Consider the following 18059-nt stretch of genomic DNA (forward strand, 5'->3'; position numbering starts at 1 on the left):
ACACAGTCAACTCTCAGCATTAATTTTGTAATAGACAATAACTAACTGACTAACCTTTACATAAAAACAAAAATTTGAAACACTTTTACTCATACATTAAACTTTTTCTAGAAATTTTAACAGGGACGAATGTTGTGCAAAATATTTGGGCAAGCTGACTTTATACTACAAACAATAGGCCTACTCTAGCACTTAACAATAAACAAAAACGTAATTTGGTGTGAATAAAAAATATTAACTATTATAGAGCAAATTATATCAACACAAACACTCACTTACTTTATAAATATAAAATTGAGGTACGTGAAATAATATAAAGTTTACTTGCAAATGTGTTAGAGTGTTGTTGATTGAAGGGAATCATCCCAACAAGCTTTCATTTAAAGGTAAAGTCTTCTCCTCTTTTGGATCAATCAAAAACATTTAACTGAAGCATCTGTTTCATAGCTTATCATATTTGAAAAAACCATTATCTATATCAATAATCTTATTGTTTTTAGTTTTAATTGCTATATTTATTGTCTATAGAATGTGTTCTTGGTATGTGTTTTGATATATCTAGAACGAATTGATTAGATTCTGATTGATTCATACGAAAAGATTTGTCACGGTTTTTGTTGGTTTCGACTAAAACCGAGTTATTACTGTATTGGTGTTTAATTAAGTAGCTTACGGTTTTTTTAATAATAAGAAATAATTTCAGTCGGAATTTTTGTCTTTTTAAGCTAAGAAATAAGCACAATACGTCAATGTGACAAAACAATTCCTAGATTTTACATTATTGTGGTGCATTCTTGCTTTTTCGTCTTTTCAAAATTTATAAAGTGAATTTAGAATTTTAATTACTTATTTTTTAAATGCAATCAGAAAAGGTAAGTAAAACTTGTAATGTGTTTTGTTACGCGTTATTTTTAATTAATAGACGACACTTGTCATTCGAAATTGTAAAAAATAAAAAATGTAAAATTTTACTTTTTATCGAAAAATACAAAAACTGTATTTTACTATTATATTTTGATATAAAGAAATAATATTTCTGAAAATATTAATGACGAACCTAATAATCTGAAATGCTTTACACAACGAATATTTTTTTAAGGATGAAAAAAAGAAACTTGAATGCCCTGAATGCAACCAAATATTTCTATGGAAATCGCAGTTAGATGTGCACTTGAGAAGCCATACTGGTGAGAGACCGTTTCGATGCGATATTTGCGGTAAAAAATTCTCCCAGTCTTGGAATTTAGCAATTCACAAAAGAATACATTCGGAAGAACGACCTTTCAAGTGCAACTGTGGATACGCTACAAAAAGGAAATTTGATCTGTTATCACATGTCAAACGATTACATCCACATGCAATCGCTTCTGACATTATTACTGTAAGAATTATGTTTATGTTTATTTTTGCATTTAAGTGCATAAATATTTTACGAAATAAAATATAACAAATTTATTAACTTAAAGTATAAAATATAATATTATGATGGACTATATAACTCATTTAATTATAAATTAAAACATAAATTAAAGTGAAAGATTAAAATATATACTTGTTATATCTGTACCGTAAAAATCGTAAATATTAATTACAAAATAATTTCTTCAACAATAAGCAATTATAATGCGTACAAAATAAAACGAATTTACTAAATATATTAAAATTTAACTTTAATTTTAAAATACTAATATTTCAATTTTGTTTTTTAGTAAGTAATAAACAGCAAATAGTGATTTATAAATCATTTGATACTTAGATTCCCCGGAAAAAATCGAAAGAAAACCATAAATGTGACGAATGCGGTAAAAGTTTTCCATGGTTATCCACTTTAACAAGACATCTAATATCTCATGGGAAAAGTCGACCGTTTTCATGTGATATTTGTAAGAAAACTTTCAAACATAACTTTGACTTAAAAAGACACATGAATATGGCACATCCACAGGAACAAACCGCATCTTGTTCCAACGTACGTAAAGAAATTTTGTGAAATTAATCATTTAAAATTTACTTGAATATTATAATGTAAGGATACTTATTTAGCTTGTAAAAGATTTTTATAATCCCTTATCAGATTTTTTCGAGGTGACTTGTTTACATGATTACTGTAAATAATTTGGTTATGTAACCTTTATTTATTTAATAAATAACACAGCATTGTTCACGTAAAGTCAAGTATTAACACAAAATAAAAACTGATAATTTGCATCAGTCTTTCTGTACCTCTATATACGGTAATTTCAAAATAATACGATTTAATTATAGATTTCTAATTCGAAATGATTTATGGTATATCTGACGATTTTTATTTACTGTTGTCATTATCTGTATTTCTTTTCTAAGCAGCAAAATTGTTTTCGGTAAAATCGAAACGATAAAACTTTTTCTCTGTGAATTTCAATAAACTACACCACTAGTAAAATTACTAAGGGAAAATCTACCATCGTAAATTATTTGGAATGAATTTAATCATTATAATTGTTTCAAAATTATTTTTCCTATACATTTCCATCAGAAACAATTTACGTTTAATTAATGAACTTTCTCAATTTTATTACTCGATTGCTTATTGTTTTTTTTTTTTGTTTTTTCTTGATTCTCCGGAATTAAGCACAAAATTGCTACAGAGAAGTTATCATACACGAACAATTTGCAGGATGGAAAAAGTAGATTTTATTTTTATACAGTATATTATAAAAGAAATGCATTTCGTATTACATGCTGCTAATTAGTTTTAATTTCTTGTTAAATCTACATAAGATATTACAGAACAAATTAATACTTATATATATTTTACACAGGCGTAAAATTCATAAAACGCTTAAGAAAGAATTACCTATAGTATAACTAATGGTAACTAATAATGTAAGGTAAAACTGGATAACGAAAATTAATAAATAAATATAATAACTTGAATAAAAGCTAATAAAAAAAATTAATTGGCAGTCCGGTGCCAGGTGATTTTGTACCCTGTGCAAAGATTATAACTTTGCCTGTTATCTTACAAATTAGATATTTTAAAAAATGAAATTTAAGTATAATAAATAAACATAACAAATATTTTGCGCACTATTAAAAGTTTATAAATTTCGGAACGCTTTATTATTCATATACAAAGTAATATACAATCTGTAATTTTTCTATAAACAGAGGCATTTTTAACATTTTTTTAAAACCCATAATTAGACGCGATAGCAATCTATTATAGTGTTTGACATGCGGGGAACAGTCGTTCTCTGTATTCATAGATCAATTTTGAAAAACGATTCTTTTATTGCGGGTTTTGTGATTTTAGCTGAGTAATATATTTTGTTTCATAAAAAAGTTACTCAAAATATATCATTTTATGTATTTTTTAAACGAAAACAAAAAAATAGTAATTTTCAGGAATTTTAATTAAGGAATCGTGAAATTAGAAGTTTTTTTTTACAAACTGTAAAAAGTCTGTTGCTATCTAAGATTCGCTTTTTTGCATGTGTCAGTTAACTGTGTCAACCAAAAAATGTTTTCTTACCACTCCGGTTCATAAATATTTTAGGAAACACTGTCCTCTACCATTGTAAAGCAATTAGCGGTAAATGGATAGTATGGAGATGGTAAAATATCAGCTCCGATTCTCTTTGCTTGCGTTTAGATAAAAGTAAAATAAAAAGTATTAAATGCAACAAAATATATATAATGCAACAAAATCTGTATAAAAGGATCGATGTAGAAAAATAAAAACACAATACAAATACTGTAGATGAGTCAACACCAACGTCATATGACGTCACATAAATCGTACTGAGCAAATGCAAATTTAATATGCCTCTAACTGCCTCGATTAGTCGCGTAGTGACTATTGTTTCCCAGCGAACTTTGCGCTCGCTTTCTGTAAGAATAAATTTCGTACAACCTTGAAATTTTTAGTGCAATCTTTATACACTTCAAGGTAGTTAAAAATTATTTCCCGGGTTTGAGCAGACCAAAAAATACACGGATCTAAACATGCTGAGGAACTATTGTTCCCCGTGCGCCTGAGAGAAAATTCTTTTTAATATATAAAGATTATCGTGTAAACTATATTCCTTCATACAGAAATCTAAAATACTNATGCGGCTCTTTGAAGGATTATTTGTGGCTCTCGATAAATGTACCCGAGTTCCCTTTTCATTTTTGTGTTATTATATTTTAAAAAATTATTATCGTTCCGTATGTGTTTCAAAATGTGTTTTAAATTACTAACAACAAATATGAAAGACTAAGTGAAACGTTGTAACAAATTTCATTTCCGTCCAAGTTAAGAATGATATGACTCATCGAAAACTGCGCGAACGAACATAAACAGTGGCGTAATCGTCCGACTTCAGACCGATTTTGAATATGTAAACTGTCATTGCAACGGACAATTGACATTGTGCTCTGGAGGAAACAATTTGTATCACTCTTGCTACGGATATAATTTGTAATCTAGAATTTTTTGCATACCTTTTTAATACGTATTTAATTGCGGCTCGTGAAAATTTTCAAATTTTGAAAAATGGCTCAGACTATCAAGGAGCTTGGTCACTCTGGTTATATTATATTCAGTTTTCAATTATTAGGCAACCGTTGAATATATTCAAGATGTAGAATATGACATTATACACAAAGAGCAGAAAGAATCGATGGAAAAACCATCAACGAGTGGTCAAAAATATCAATCAGTAAAATATGAAGAAGCTGTCGTGGAAACCCTTAGTAGCGATTCAGAAAATACCGGAATTATGAATAGAGACGAATATTTAAACATGAACGAATTGGAACGTTTACCAGAATTGGAAATATTTTCAAAAGTGATAGTTGAAGGATTCGAACTAGAATGTCACATCTGTCAAAAGAAATTTGACGACGAAGTATCTCGTAGAGAACACGAAGCAAAATTTCATTAATTTGCAAAGCATACAATTTGGTAACGCAGTTACTAAACGACTTAAATCTTTCATTCATTTTTCATTTATTATAAAAATATTTTTAATTTTTTGCATGCAGAAAATCGGATTAGTAATTATGTTTTGTAAATCTCTTTACTTTTGAAATGAAAAGAAAATATGAAAAAATTTGTGTTCAACTCATTCATTTTACTCAAGTCAGCAATTTATTAGAAATGCATTTATTATTTTAATATAAAAGCGAGGTTAAAATTTCGATAAAACATTGTTTTTATTATATATTCTATTCATAGTGTTTTGTTCTTCAAATTGTCTTTACTTATATTTACTGTTGACTGAATTAACGTAAATAGTTCCTTTTATTTATGTTTCTACTGTGTTTAAATTACTAAACACTTCCATTCTCTTTCCACAGAAAAAGAGAATAAAAACATTTCGAAATGTATAAAATTGATTTAATAGTCTGTAATTACTGATAACAAGTACAAAAACGTTGAATTATCGGCCAGTTAATTTTGGAAGTTATATTAAGTTTTATATAAGAAAAGCTTACTGTTGCATTATTTCATACAACCCCCTTTATAACATTTTTTTATCCCAATGTTATTCAAACAAGAAACAGTTGCAAAGAATGTAGGACAAGCTAAAAATTCTGACTGTTTGGATGACAGTCAAATTGTTTTTACAAGTTTTTCTTTGGTAAAGATAATCTTGGCACTTGAAAACGATATGCAGATTAGTGTATTCATGTTTAAATCAAATTTTGACTATACAAATAATTTTGGTTTTGCGCAAAAAAAAAAAATTTAATAATCCAGCTAGAGACAGATGGTTAACAAATTAAAAACCGACAGAATGATATTACAAAATAGATACAATATACAATTGATGCTGACCTTTTCGTGGAGGATCTGACTTCTACAACACGGCATTAAAAATTCTTCACACTATCCCTCATGTATATATCAGTTTAAACACATCTGCAGATCTCTTGTGGAATATTAGCATAGCGACACGAATTACAACGTTCCACGGAAAATTTTTTTGTATTCATGTTTTTAGAATTTCGAAGTTTCAAGTTTATCTTCACAAAAGGAAAACTCCTGTATGTTCCTTCAGTTTCACGTATGCTACTAAACTGAAGGACATGCTGACAGACGACTAAAAAGATTCGCCAAAGTGACGTTTAATTCTGTCAACTATCACTAACAATAAATATGAACAAAAAGGATTAGTCAAAAAGTTCAGTTCTGTGGATTATGTACTAAAGGTTATTAACATTAAAGAAGAATGAACTGTGCTACACGTCTATTCCACTTTTTTCTTTACATCTCTGAAAATCTCCTGGAATTGTATTTTATGAAATTTGAGGGATCTTCAAATTCAAAAAACCTGGTCGTGAAAGTCAAACGCTGTTATAAATAAGTCTTGTGTATATCAACTAAAGTTAAGTCTTGGGCTTAGTATTTGAGGCAATCCTATATATATCGTATGGCTCCCGCTTGTGGTAATATGCACCTAAGGATGGCATTTATGTTTTTAAGTTGACTGAGGAGGGGTAAATGAGGCCCGAAACGTGTGTAAACGCGTATCAACGAAAAGTGAAATAAAGAAGAGAATAGTGCCAAGTGATCGTTATTACGCTACATTGCGATTATAGAAGAAATTATTTAAAATTTAAATTTACTTCTTTTGATATATGAGGGAATAACAGTTTAGTTCCTCCCAAGGCAATAGCTGAGTGCGATGTCTTACCCAACAACCCGGAAAATCACCAGATGTCAGAAGACAGACATGATGTTCCAATGGTGCTGTTGGACGAAAATTTGTATAAAAGGTTAAAGGTCAGCTTTCAACATCGCTCTTGTTCAACGTTTGCACTGAGCACACAGTGTCAGATATTTTGCCACTGCTCTTGTATTGTCGCTTTCGCAGAGTGCCTGAAAATTTAGACATTTTTTCTGTAATTCTCCAACTTATATGTGTTTCGACGAATTCTGAAATTTCCATTTCAGTCGTATGTGAATGTCAGGTAACACGTTATTTAATTTTTTGTAAATCAGCGGCCAGATTAGTTATCTCAACTGGTGTGAGGATCATTATACAGAAAGATTTCACGGATTTTTCTCTTATTTCATCTCATTTACTATCCTGTATGTAAAAAAATGGGTTAATCGGAATTCTCATTCTCACATAAGCATTTCAAAGCTCATAATTGACAAAAAACGTTAATATATTCATTTTAATATACGCACCACATTTTAACAATTTCTCGGTGGCTATAATAACCTGATGGAAAAATTGTTGTTTGATGTTCGAATTATGAGACAAATTAGAAGAGTTAAACAGATTAAACCTTCTGAAAAGTTTAATATTTTCATGTTTTTTGTAACATCTCTTGTGAAAAGCATATTCTTTAGTAAAAACGAATTATAGGAAATTACGTATAATAGCATACATTTCGAAATAATTACTAAGATTAAATTAATAAATAACACCTGTATGTAAAAATTGTTCTAAACACGATTGTATGTAATATATAACGAAAAGATTTTCTCACATAAAACTTAATATAACTTCTGAAATAAGGTGAGCTAATTCAACATTGTTGTATTTTTTCAGCAATTCGAGTTGTTTGTCGTTATTTTAAAGTAATTTTATATACTTTCAATCGTTTTTATTCTCTTTTTCTGTTGGACTAGTATGAAAGTGTTTCAAAATGTAAATACGATACAATCGTAAAAGACAGTAACTATTTACACTAATTCGGTCAAAAGTAAATACAGCTACAGATAATTTGAAAAACAGAAAACTATGATTGGAAAATATAATAATAAAAAATATGTTTAATCAAAATTTCAACCTCACTTTTATACTCTTTATACACTTTTAACAATAAATGTAGTTTTAATAAATTGCTGACTTGAATAAAATGAATGAGTAGAACACAAATTTATTCATATTTTCTTTTAATTTTAATTTTAAAAATAAAGAGGTTTACAAAACATAATTACTTGTTCGATTTTCTGCATGCAAAAAATTAAAATATTTTTATAATAAATGAAAAATAAATGCAAGATTTAAATCGTTTTGTAAAATCGTTACCAAATCGTTTCTTTTGCAAATTAATATTTAGAAGTGATTAATTAAATTAATGAAATCTTGCTTCGTGTTCTCTACGAGATATTTCGTTGTCAAATTTCTCTTGACAGATGTGACATTCTAGTTCGAATCCTTCAACTATCACTTCTGAAAATACTTCCAATTCTGGTAAATGTTCCAGTTCGTTCATGTTTAAATATTCGTCTCTATTCATAATTCCAGTATTTTCTGTACCGATACCGACCACAACAGCTTCTACATATTCTACTGAGTGAGATTTTTGACCACTCGTCGATGGTTTTTCTATTGATTCTTTCTGATCTTTATCTACTACGTCACATTCTACATCTTGAGTATATTTAACGTTTGTCTAAGAATTCAAAAAATATATATAATATAATATAATTCAGTTAATTAAACTAAAATGACTATCACTATAAATTCAAATCATAATTAGAGTCAACAACATCATTCAAAACATTTATTTTCTGAAGATAAATTTATAGAATGGAATTTATAATTTATTTTTTAATTTACTGTTGTAATTAATGAAATTGAGCACTTTTACATAGTAAATTATTGTAATTTTCTGTTTGATGGAATAAAGTTTAACACGATAATCTTTATATACAATACTAGCTGTTACCCGCAACTTTGCAGAGATTTTGCAAGCAAATTTGAACAATTTTCTGGACTATTATTCTATAATGGAACCAATATGCAATAAAAAATTACGAATTTAAACGGTTCGAATTTAAACGAATTTAATTAAAAATCGTAATATATCAAAATATTCATAACAATGTTTGAAATGTTATCAATTTAATACACTCAAAGACTAAACGTAGTTGAAAACAAACAATCGCATCTAAAATAGTACAGTAGAAGCTGTTCTTCAAGTTAAGATTTAACCCTCTCCTTCTCCCCTCGCAAAGGGATTTCCAAAAATCCCTTCTTAGTGTGCATTCTCATGGCGCGGGCACAGCTTATTTTATATGTTTAGATTAGTATGAATTCACTCTCGGTTAGGCGCACAGGGAACAACAGTTTCTCAGCCTTGTTTAAAAAAGGGTATTTTTTGGTCTACTCAATGCCGAAAAATAATGTTTATTTTCCTTCAAGTGACTGAAGATTGGACCAAAAAAATCCAAAGTTGTACGAAATTTATTTTTTATACGAAGCGAGAGCAAAGTTTGCTAAGAAACAGATGGATTTTGCATTCCATACAGTACACTCTAGCTCATACACTTTTACATCCTTTTATTTGGCAACGGTGATTTTGCCATCGGCACTGATTTCTGGGGCGCCTTTTGCTCCACTCTTGTGTTGTACTTCGCTGGGATGTGGAGTTCGAGTATTATTCTTTTTTCTTATTACGTGTACTAACTGAATGTAATAGTTTCTGACATTTTTTCTTTGGATCCCAAATAATGAAGTCTGTTTTTCTCCCTTTTTTTTATTACTCTGCTATCTCTTCTGTAGGCTATCCATCCAATAGCACATGCAAAATCAAAGTTTGCGTAACGAGTTGAGACCTGCGCAGTACGATTTTTGCAGATGTGTGATGTCATATGACGTTTGCTTTCGTATTGTTTATTTTATTTGTTTCCATCGATCGATTAGATTGTTGAATATTTTGTTGCATTTAGTAATTTTTATTTTATTTTTATCTATTATTTTATTTTAAGCACATTTGATCTAATATTATAACATAAATTAACAATAATATTCAAACGTTTTATTTTTTGAAAAAAATCGCTATGAAAAATAAAAATGATAAGTTTTATACGCTAATTTTATAATGTCCTGTGATGTTTTATTTTGTATGAAACAAAGTGCACCTCTCAGGATTCTCGGGGTGTAAAGTTACAGCCTTGTTTATTATAATGCTTCTTCTTACCTGAATAACTGCAGAAATGGTGTTGCTACAGTAATGTAGGTCAAAGTTCTTAAACATATTTTTCTGCTTTAAATAGTGCATATCAGACACTACATATTATTCAACGATTTTTTACAATAATAAGACTGTAATAAGCGATTATTATTATATTATATGAACGATGATATGACTATTTGTTATGTATTACGGAAGTATCACAGTAACCAGATGTAATAAGTTTTCCGGTAAATTTCTCGACTGGGAGCTATCTTGATAAGATATCTTCGAGACTAAGTAAAGTCAAATGACATGATATCTAATAAAATTACAGCTGAATATGATGAAAATAATTTTTCTCGTCGTTTGTTTACGTTTTCACTCCTACCACGTGATGATGAAAAACATTGGTTCATGGCCAGAAAATCCTGAACCGACAGAACTGAAAGAATGCTCATTGATTGATAGTGTTTCAGTCATACTCACAGACAGAAAAAGCCTCTGTCGTCATTGTCCCCTCTTGTTTAATTAAAATGGGTCTCTCCTCGGTTTTTCCCATGAAACTACCCGGAGTTTTAGTACTTCGGGCCCAATTCGTTTCACTCGTTACTTCCCAGTGACGCACATGAGGTGTCACATTAAACAAGGAACTAAGTCTGTAAAAAACTTTTTAATCGCTGTGTTGATCAATAACTTTTTCGAAATAAAACATTATCTTGTTCCCGAATAACAAAATGTTATAATAATTTATAATAATTTTATAATAAAGTTTTCCCGAAAATCCGTTCTTCACACTATTGAAGCTATCAGCAAATAATCTGCCTTTTTACCTGTAATTCCAGTAGAATGTTAGGTGACGTGTTTACTGAAATATTTTTGGCCTATAGTCTATTTATCCTAACTTGGCACCTACTGTAAACAAACTAAGACACACGACCCATTATTTATTGGCTTAAACCGACGTCCATCAATTAGAAACCGCGTTGCATCTCATTCGTCCGCAGAAAATAGTTCTTTGTTATTTATAAAATCATTAAAGAAATACTAGTCACTTAGCAATGATTATAAATGTAATTATTTCGTACTTGTTAAATTGTTATTTTGATGAATATTTGCACATTCTGAATAACTAAAAATAAACTTTTTCCGGTAAGGCGCACTATAATGTCTTGGTTTCGTTTTCCATTCATTATAATAACTATCATTATTTCAAGCTGTGTGTTGTCGAACAAATAATGGAAGAAAGATGGAGAAAATGTATCGAACATATAGAAAAAGAAAAACAACGAATGTGGGAACTTGATGAAATTTCGGAAACTGTTGTAGAAAAACTGATTATGTAGTCGAACACAAGTAGTGACAAAAGCGATATAAATGATTAATTTGAGCAACTATCTTCTGATACAGATGATAAGCACGTTTCTAAATACAGATTAATAACGTAAATTTACACTAATTATTTTTAAAAAAATTTAATTATATTAAATATCACATAGATAAATTCACACATTACCGTAACATTTTCTTTTAGAGGTTTGAGTATGATTTTTAAGGATTGCCAGAGAATTTGTTTTTTGTTTTGTTTTATATCTATTTAATAAAATAGTTGTGTAGATAAAAATTCTAAAGTACATTCAACTACACAGTTATAAATATACTAGCAGATGAGCCCGGCATTGCTCAAACAAAAACAATAGCAAAGATTAAGATAATTAGATTATAGCCAATCTTACCCGTTTTCACCAAGTGCAAAAATTAGGTCCCCCTTTTCCGAGACTAATTAGAAAATTTTTAGATATCTGCTTACCACACTGGGATAACAATAACTAAGATTCACAGCAACCACTAACCAGTGCATAGTACCACTAAGTAATAAATAACAAACATTTTTGTAACCCCTTCTGGGTTCTTTTTCTAGTTTACTAAATTCGAAAAATAAGTTGGATCTTCTCAAATCATTCATAAATATAAATTCAAATATTACGACTAAGAGTTTGAATAAAGCAAACTTATGTGCATGTGTTCCCTGTGTTAACTTTATATAGAACTAGTGGAACTGAGTTGAGTGCCACCTGTACGCAGACAAAGAAAACCGCTTTGGAAAAACATGTGCATCTTTGGGTTAAATGCGTATCGAAACGCAGTGCTTGTTTTCTTCCTGTGATGATAAACCACAGCTTTATGCCACACAAAATTCAAAAAATAACTGTTGTGTAATCAGTTGTAGTGTTACTTATATTACTGTGCTGGCAGGAACAAAGTTTTATTCGTTCCCGAACAAACAATACCCTGGCAAAAAAGCATTAAATACATTATATTATTGTGCGTTCCACTAAAGTACTCGATTATGTGTTGCTTTATAAATTTATTGTGTTCAAATTGCTAGCAAATTATTTAAATATGTATAGATTATATAAAACAACTTCAAAAAACCAAAATTACATCATCAATTTTTTTTAATCTGATTACATGACACAATTGGAATCGCTTTGTATCGATTACCTGTTTCTAATTGTAAATGCGTGTCATTCATTCTCATACTGATAACTATGCAAATATTGAAAGAAAAAAGAAATACCTTAATTTCAACACAGAGTTTTTTGTAAACAACTTCTCCAGTGATGATAGTTGAACCTTGATTCACATTTGGACCTGTATTCTTGTCNCGCTTTACAGCGAACCCTCTGAAACCCGTTTCTAAATGCAGCGCTGCAATGTAGCGAACCGTTTCTAAACGTTTGCTGCAAGAGGTCGCTGCAGCGAAGATAAAGCAGCTTTTACGTCCGCTACACGTGTAAAGCAAAATGGACGCTTGTGTGTATAATACGATATTATGCTGTAAAAATAAAAAAGTCGAAGTGACTGTTGATAACAATATTATGAAAAGATTAAGAAGGATGAAATTTTATAAAATAACTCTGAAACATGTCTAAAGAATAAGAAAACACTATATTTTAGATATAATTATATATCTTCTATGTCTACTTTATTCACATTTATGGAAAGATAAATGCTCAATTCTTTGTATTTCTTTATTTTAATATTGTAGTTCTTTAACTAAAGCACTACTTTCGGCTGTAACTGGAATTAAAGGATAGAATATAGCATCCATGTTTCGCTCGAGCGGAAAGGGTTTCTAAACTATGATGCAGCGACGTGTAGCGATAGCTGTTCGTGATGTCATTTTCGCTTCACTCTCGCTGCATAAAGAAACGCGGCCATAGCTACAGACTTAATTTCATTTTGTACAAAAAGCTTCGAAATTTGATTTTTTTTTTAATTAAAATTTGTGAAAATTAATGCGTTTTTGTTTTTGTTATAAAATAAATAAAAATGACATATTTCGAGTAGCATTTTTTCCAAGGGCTTTCTTCCTAGCCAAGGGTTTAAAAAAAACTTAAAAAGGCACTTTTTATACAAAAATTAGTGATAGTATATAGCGGGATGCACACATGCGGCGCGGCAAAGAAAACCGGCAGGATGACGTCACTTTTTCTCCCCGCAGAAGTCGATTTTGTGCCGCTTTTCTCGTGCCGCAAAAGTTGGTTGAATTTAATCTTTTGCGGCAACCGCCGCCAAGACACGTTTCTATCAGACAATAACAATTCGTCCGATAGTCACGTGAGAAAATACAATCACGTGGTGTTTTAATGTCGGAAAGTTCGATGCGGTTAACCGAGATAACTAACATCCGAATAAAAAGGAAAGATAATAAATTTAACACAAATTCTACACAAATAATCACATATAATTTAATTCAAAGAACAAAACAACCGAATCTTACTCGAAATAGTATTCTTTATCGAGGAATAAGCATATTTTGTACACCAGTTCTTTATTGAACCAAGAAAATATCTCTAATCCAAAATCTTCGTTCGAATCTTCTAACTAAATAAAGCGAGCCGTACAAAACAAAATTTGTAAACACGTGGATAGCGACAATATCGGTATCGTTCGCCATCTTGAATACTGAANTAAATACAGATTAATAACGTAAATTTACACTAATTATTTTTAAAAAAATTTAATTATATTAAATATCACATAGATAAATTCACACATTACCGTAACATTTTCTTTTAGAGGTTTGAGTATGATTTTTAAGGATTGCCAGAGAATTTGTTTTTTGTTTTGTTTTATATCTATTTAATAAAATAGTTGTGTAGATAAAAATTCTAAAGTCTGTTCAACTACACAATTATAAATATGTTTTGTGTAAGTCTTAATAATATAGACCAGGGGTCGACAGTTTGTCAAGTGAAAAGAGCCAAATTATCATAAAAACAGGATAACAAAAGTACCAGAGAGCCGCATATTAATTTAAATGTGCGAAATACGACACACGACAGGGGCGCCTCTAGCGGACGTTTTTGGCATAACGTTACACGGATGGACGGACGCGCGTTCAATGTGTTATATATATAGATATGCTTCAAATGCTCACACTCTTATGCGACACACATTGATCAACGCGAGTGTTGTCATGTGCGAAAGTCGTACGAGTCGAAGTTTGTTCGGCGGCTCAATCTCATAACATAAACTCATAAGTTATAAGGCTGCGGTGAAATTGGAATTTATGTCCGAAGAGCCGCAAACGTCTATGCAAAGAGCCGCTATTTCCGACCCCTGATATAGACTACATTTAATAATAATTTTTGACAAACTATATTTAAACGATGGAAATAATTTAAACGGCTACGTAAAAATGTTAAAGTAGGCTATAATAAGTTTTCCAAGTATTATCTCGGTAATTTTTAAATTGTGACCACTCTGACCTATTTTAACACGTGCAGAAAAAGAGGCTTAACTGGTCATTACTTGTCTAGCGACTTCCGATTGTGATTTGACCAATGAAAATCTCCGGCGGATTAATACGACAAAATCTTTGTTTACAGTAGTTACGATAAATAAACAATAGGGTTTGTGAAAATACACTTATTGGCTTAAACAAAGTCAACCCACTTAAAGGAAAGCTTAGATTTCACGATCCACTTATCGCTAATTGCTTTACAATATTAGGGAACGGACTTTCCCGAAATATTTAATGCCAGGGGTGGTGACAAAATAATTATTATTTGAGACAGTTAGAATGAAACATACGTGAAAGCAAATAAGAGTTTAGATAGGCCGCGTTTCTTTATGCAGCACTCGAGAAGCGCTTTACAGCGAACACTCTGAAACCCGATTGTAAATGCAGCGCTGCAATGTACCGAACTGTTTCTAAACGTTTGCTGCAAGAGGTCGCTGCAGCCATGATAAAGTAGCTTTTACGTCCGCTACACGTGTAAAGCAAAATGGACGCTTGTGTGTATAATACGATATTATGCTGTAAAAATAAAAAAGTCGAAGTGACTGTTGATAACAATATTATGAAAAGATTAAGAAGGATGAAATTTTATAAAATAACTCTGAAACATGTCTAAAGAATAAGAAAACACTATATTTTAGATATAATTATATATCTTCTATGTCTACTTTATTCACATTTATGGAAAGATAAATGCTCAATTCTTTGTATTTCTTTATTTTAATATTGTAGTTCTTTAACTAAAGCACTACTTTCGGCTGTAACTGGAATTAAAGGATAGAATATAGCATCCATGTTTCGCTCGAGCGGAAAGGGTTTCTAAACTATGATGCAGCGACGTGTAGCGATAGCTGTTCGTGATGTCATTTTCGCTTCACTCTCGCTGCATAAAGAAACGCGGCCATAGCTACAGACTTAATTTCATTTTGTACAAAAAGCTTCGAAATTTGATTTTTTTTTTAATTAAAATTTGTGAAAATTAATGCGTTTTTGTTTTTGTTATAAAATAAATAAAAATGACATATTTCGAGTAGCATTTTTTCCAAGGGCTTTCTTCCTAGCCAAGGGTTTAAAAAAAACTTAAAAAGGCACTTTTTATACAAAAATTAGTGATAGTATATAGCGGGATGCACACATGCGGCGCGGCAAAGAAAACCGGCAGGATGACGTCACTTTTTCTCCCCGCAGAAGTCGATTTTGTGCCGCTTTTCTCGTGCCGCAAAAGTTGGTTGAATTTAATCTTTTGCGGCAACCGCCGCCAAGACACGTTTCTATCAGACAATAACAATTCGTCCGATAGTCACGTGAGAAAATACAATCACGTGGTGTTTTAATGTCGGAAAGTTCGATGCGGTTAACCGAGATAACTAACATCCGAATAAAAAGGAAAGATAATAAATTTAACACAAATTCTACACAAATAATCACATATAATTTAATTCAAAGAACAAAACAACCGAATCTTACTCGAAATAGTATTCTTTATCGAGGAATAAGCATATTTTGTACACCAGTTCTTTATTGAACCAAGAAAATATCTCTAATCCAAAATCTTCGTTCGAATCTTCTAACTAAATAAAGCGAGCCGTACAAAACAAAATTTGTAAACACGTGGATAGCGACAATATCGGTATCGTTCGCCATCTTAAATACTGAACGCAAGCGCCGAAATAAAAGCGGATTGCCGCTTGTGTGCCTGTGCTGCCGCGCGGCGAAGATGCATTTGCAACACCGCTTTTCCTTGCCGGCCGCATGTGTGCATCCAACTTATTACCACCATGGGCAGATGAGGCCATTTTTGAGTTACATGCGGCTCTTCCATAAAGTGTTAATTTCTGCTTTTTATTATTATTTTTACAAGTTTATTTCCACAAATTTGTGAAAATATATTTATAAAATAAATTTAATATTTTTTTATATTATATTTATATTATATAACAATATCGCGGTACAGAACTGCGATACAGAATTAAAAAGTACAGAACTGTGGCTCCCATGCATTTTGCAAAACCTACATTTCGGCTGCCGCTGACCTCTTGCTTGCCCACCCTTGGTATATTTCGTTGTATATTAATAATAAAGCATGACAAAATCTGTAAACTTTTCATAGTGTTCAAAATCACCTCGCACTAAGCTGCGTATTTACTATTTTTTATTTGTATTTATTTATTTATTCGTATTTCTTTCTCTAGTTTTACCTTACGTTATTAGTTACCATTACTTATACTATAGAAAATTTTTTAAAGCTTTTTGTGAGTTTCACGCGTATGTAAAATATAAATAAGTATTAATATTGAATGTATTCAGTGATATCTTAAGTAGAGATACCATAAAATTAAAACTGAATAGCAGCATGTAATTCCAAAATGCATTTTCTTTTATAATATGTTAACAATCAAATCTACTTTTTCTATCTTACAAAGTGTTCTTGTATCATAAGTTATCCGTAACAATTTTGTTCTTAATTGCAAATAACAAATAACAAACAAAAGAACAATAACCAATCAACTGATAACGATCAAAAAATTTCACTAAATAAACAGAAATTGTTTTTGTAAAAAAAAACTTATGTTGAAAAAATATATTTCAAAACAATTATGACGATAAAGCTTATTACAAATAATTATAATAAGTAAATTTAAGGCTTATGGCTGCTGATTATCAAATGACTAAAAGAACTAACTTACAATAATTACGTTTTGTTTTCTATTTATACTTCTGTTTAAATAAACGACGTAGTGTTATTTTATAAATGAACTTTACAGAATAAAAGTATTTACACGTAATAATGTCACCTAAAAGAATCTGAGTAGCAATTTTAAAAGATCTTTCAGAAACTAGTTTTTTTACATTATAACATTCAAGTAATTTTTGAAAGATTAATTTCAGAAATTTTCTTTACTTACTTTGGTAGAAGATGCGGCTTGTCCCTGTTGATGTACTTTTTTCATGTGTTTTTTTAAGTCATGTTTATATTTGAAACTTTTTCCACAAAAATCGCATGAAAACAGGCGATATTCCTCGTGAACTGTTAGATGTATTGTTAACTTGGATAAGCAAGAAAAACTTTTATCGCATTTTTGACATTTATGAACTTTCTCTGCTTCTTTTGGTGGAATCTAAGTGTAATGTAATTTATAAGTTACAGTATCTATTTATTACACATTAAAAATTTNACACCCTGGCAGAGAAAAAAAATCCTTAGTTAATTAATTTTCATTATAGACAGCTTTATAAAAGTATAAAAGCTCTCATAAAGTATTTTTCTGAGGTCTGTCTTATCAGGTAAATTACTGTACACAGTGTATTTATTAATTTTCATTTTCATATAGTAAAGGCTCTATGCCTTCATAAAGGACGTACT

General features: G+C 30.3%; 2 protein-coding genes across 2 annotated transcripts in view; one reads left to right on the plus strand and one right to left on the minus strand.

Annotated features, from left to right (window-relative positions):
* Nucleotides 1–18059, plus strand: part of LOC111636886 (zinc finger protein 470-like) — an 84853-nt gene that overhangs the window by 47800 nt on the left and 18994 nt on the right. The window contains exons 9-11 of the mRNA XM_023382277.1: nt 1100–1381; nt 1757–1969; nt 4584–4874. Of these exons, the coding sequence (XP_023238045.1) occupies nt 1100–1381; nt 1757–1969; nt 4584–4874 (786 nt within the window). The remainder of the gene's footprint in view (nt 1–1099; nt 1382–1756; nt 1970–4583; nt 4875–18059) is intronic.
* Nucleotides 7951–17774, minus strand: LOC111636878. The gene is made up of 2 exons (XM_023382272.1): nt 17602–17774; nt 7951–8382 (listed from the first exon to the last, which is right to left on the minus strand). The coding sequence occupies exons 1-2, from the start codon at nt 17644–17646 to the stop codon at nt 8062–8064; spliced, it is 366 nt and encodes a 121-aa protein (XP_023238040.1). The 5' UTR covers nt 17647–17774; the 3' UTR covers nt 7951–8061.

This window comes from Centruroides sculpturatus, unplaced genomic scaffold (assembly GCF_000671375.1).
Source record: "Centruroides sculpturatus isolate CEXI.00-Female unplaced genomic scaffold, Cexi_2.0 scaffold665, whole genome shotgun sequence".
Taxonomy (NCBI): Eukaryota; Metazoa; Arthropoda; class Arachnida; order Scorpiones; family Buthidae; genus Centruroides; species Centruroides sculpturatus.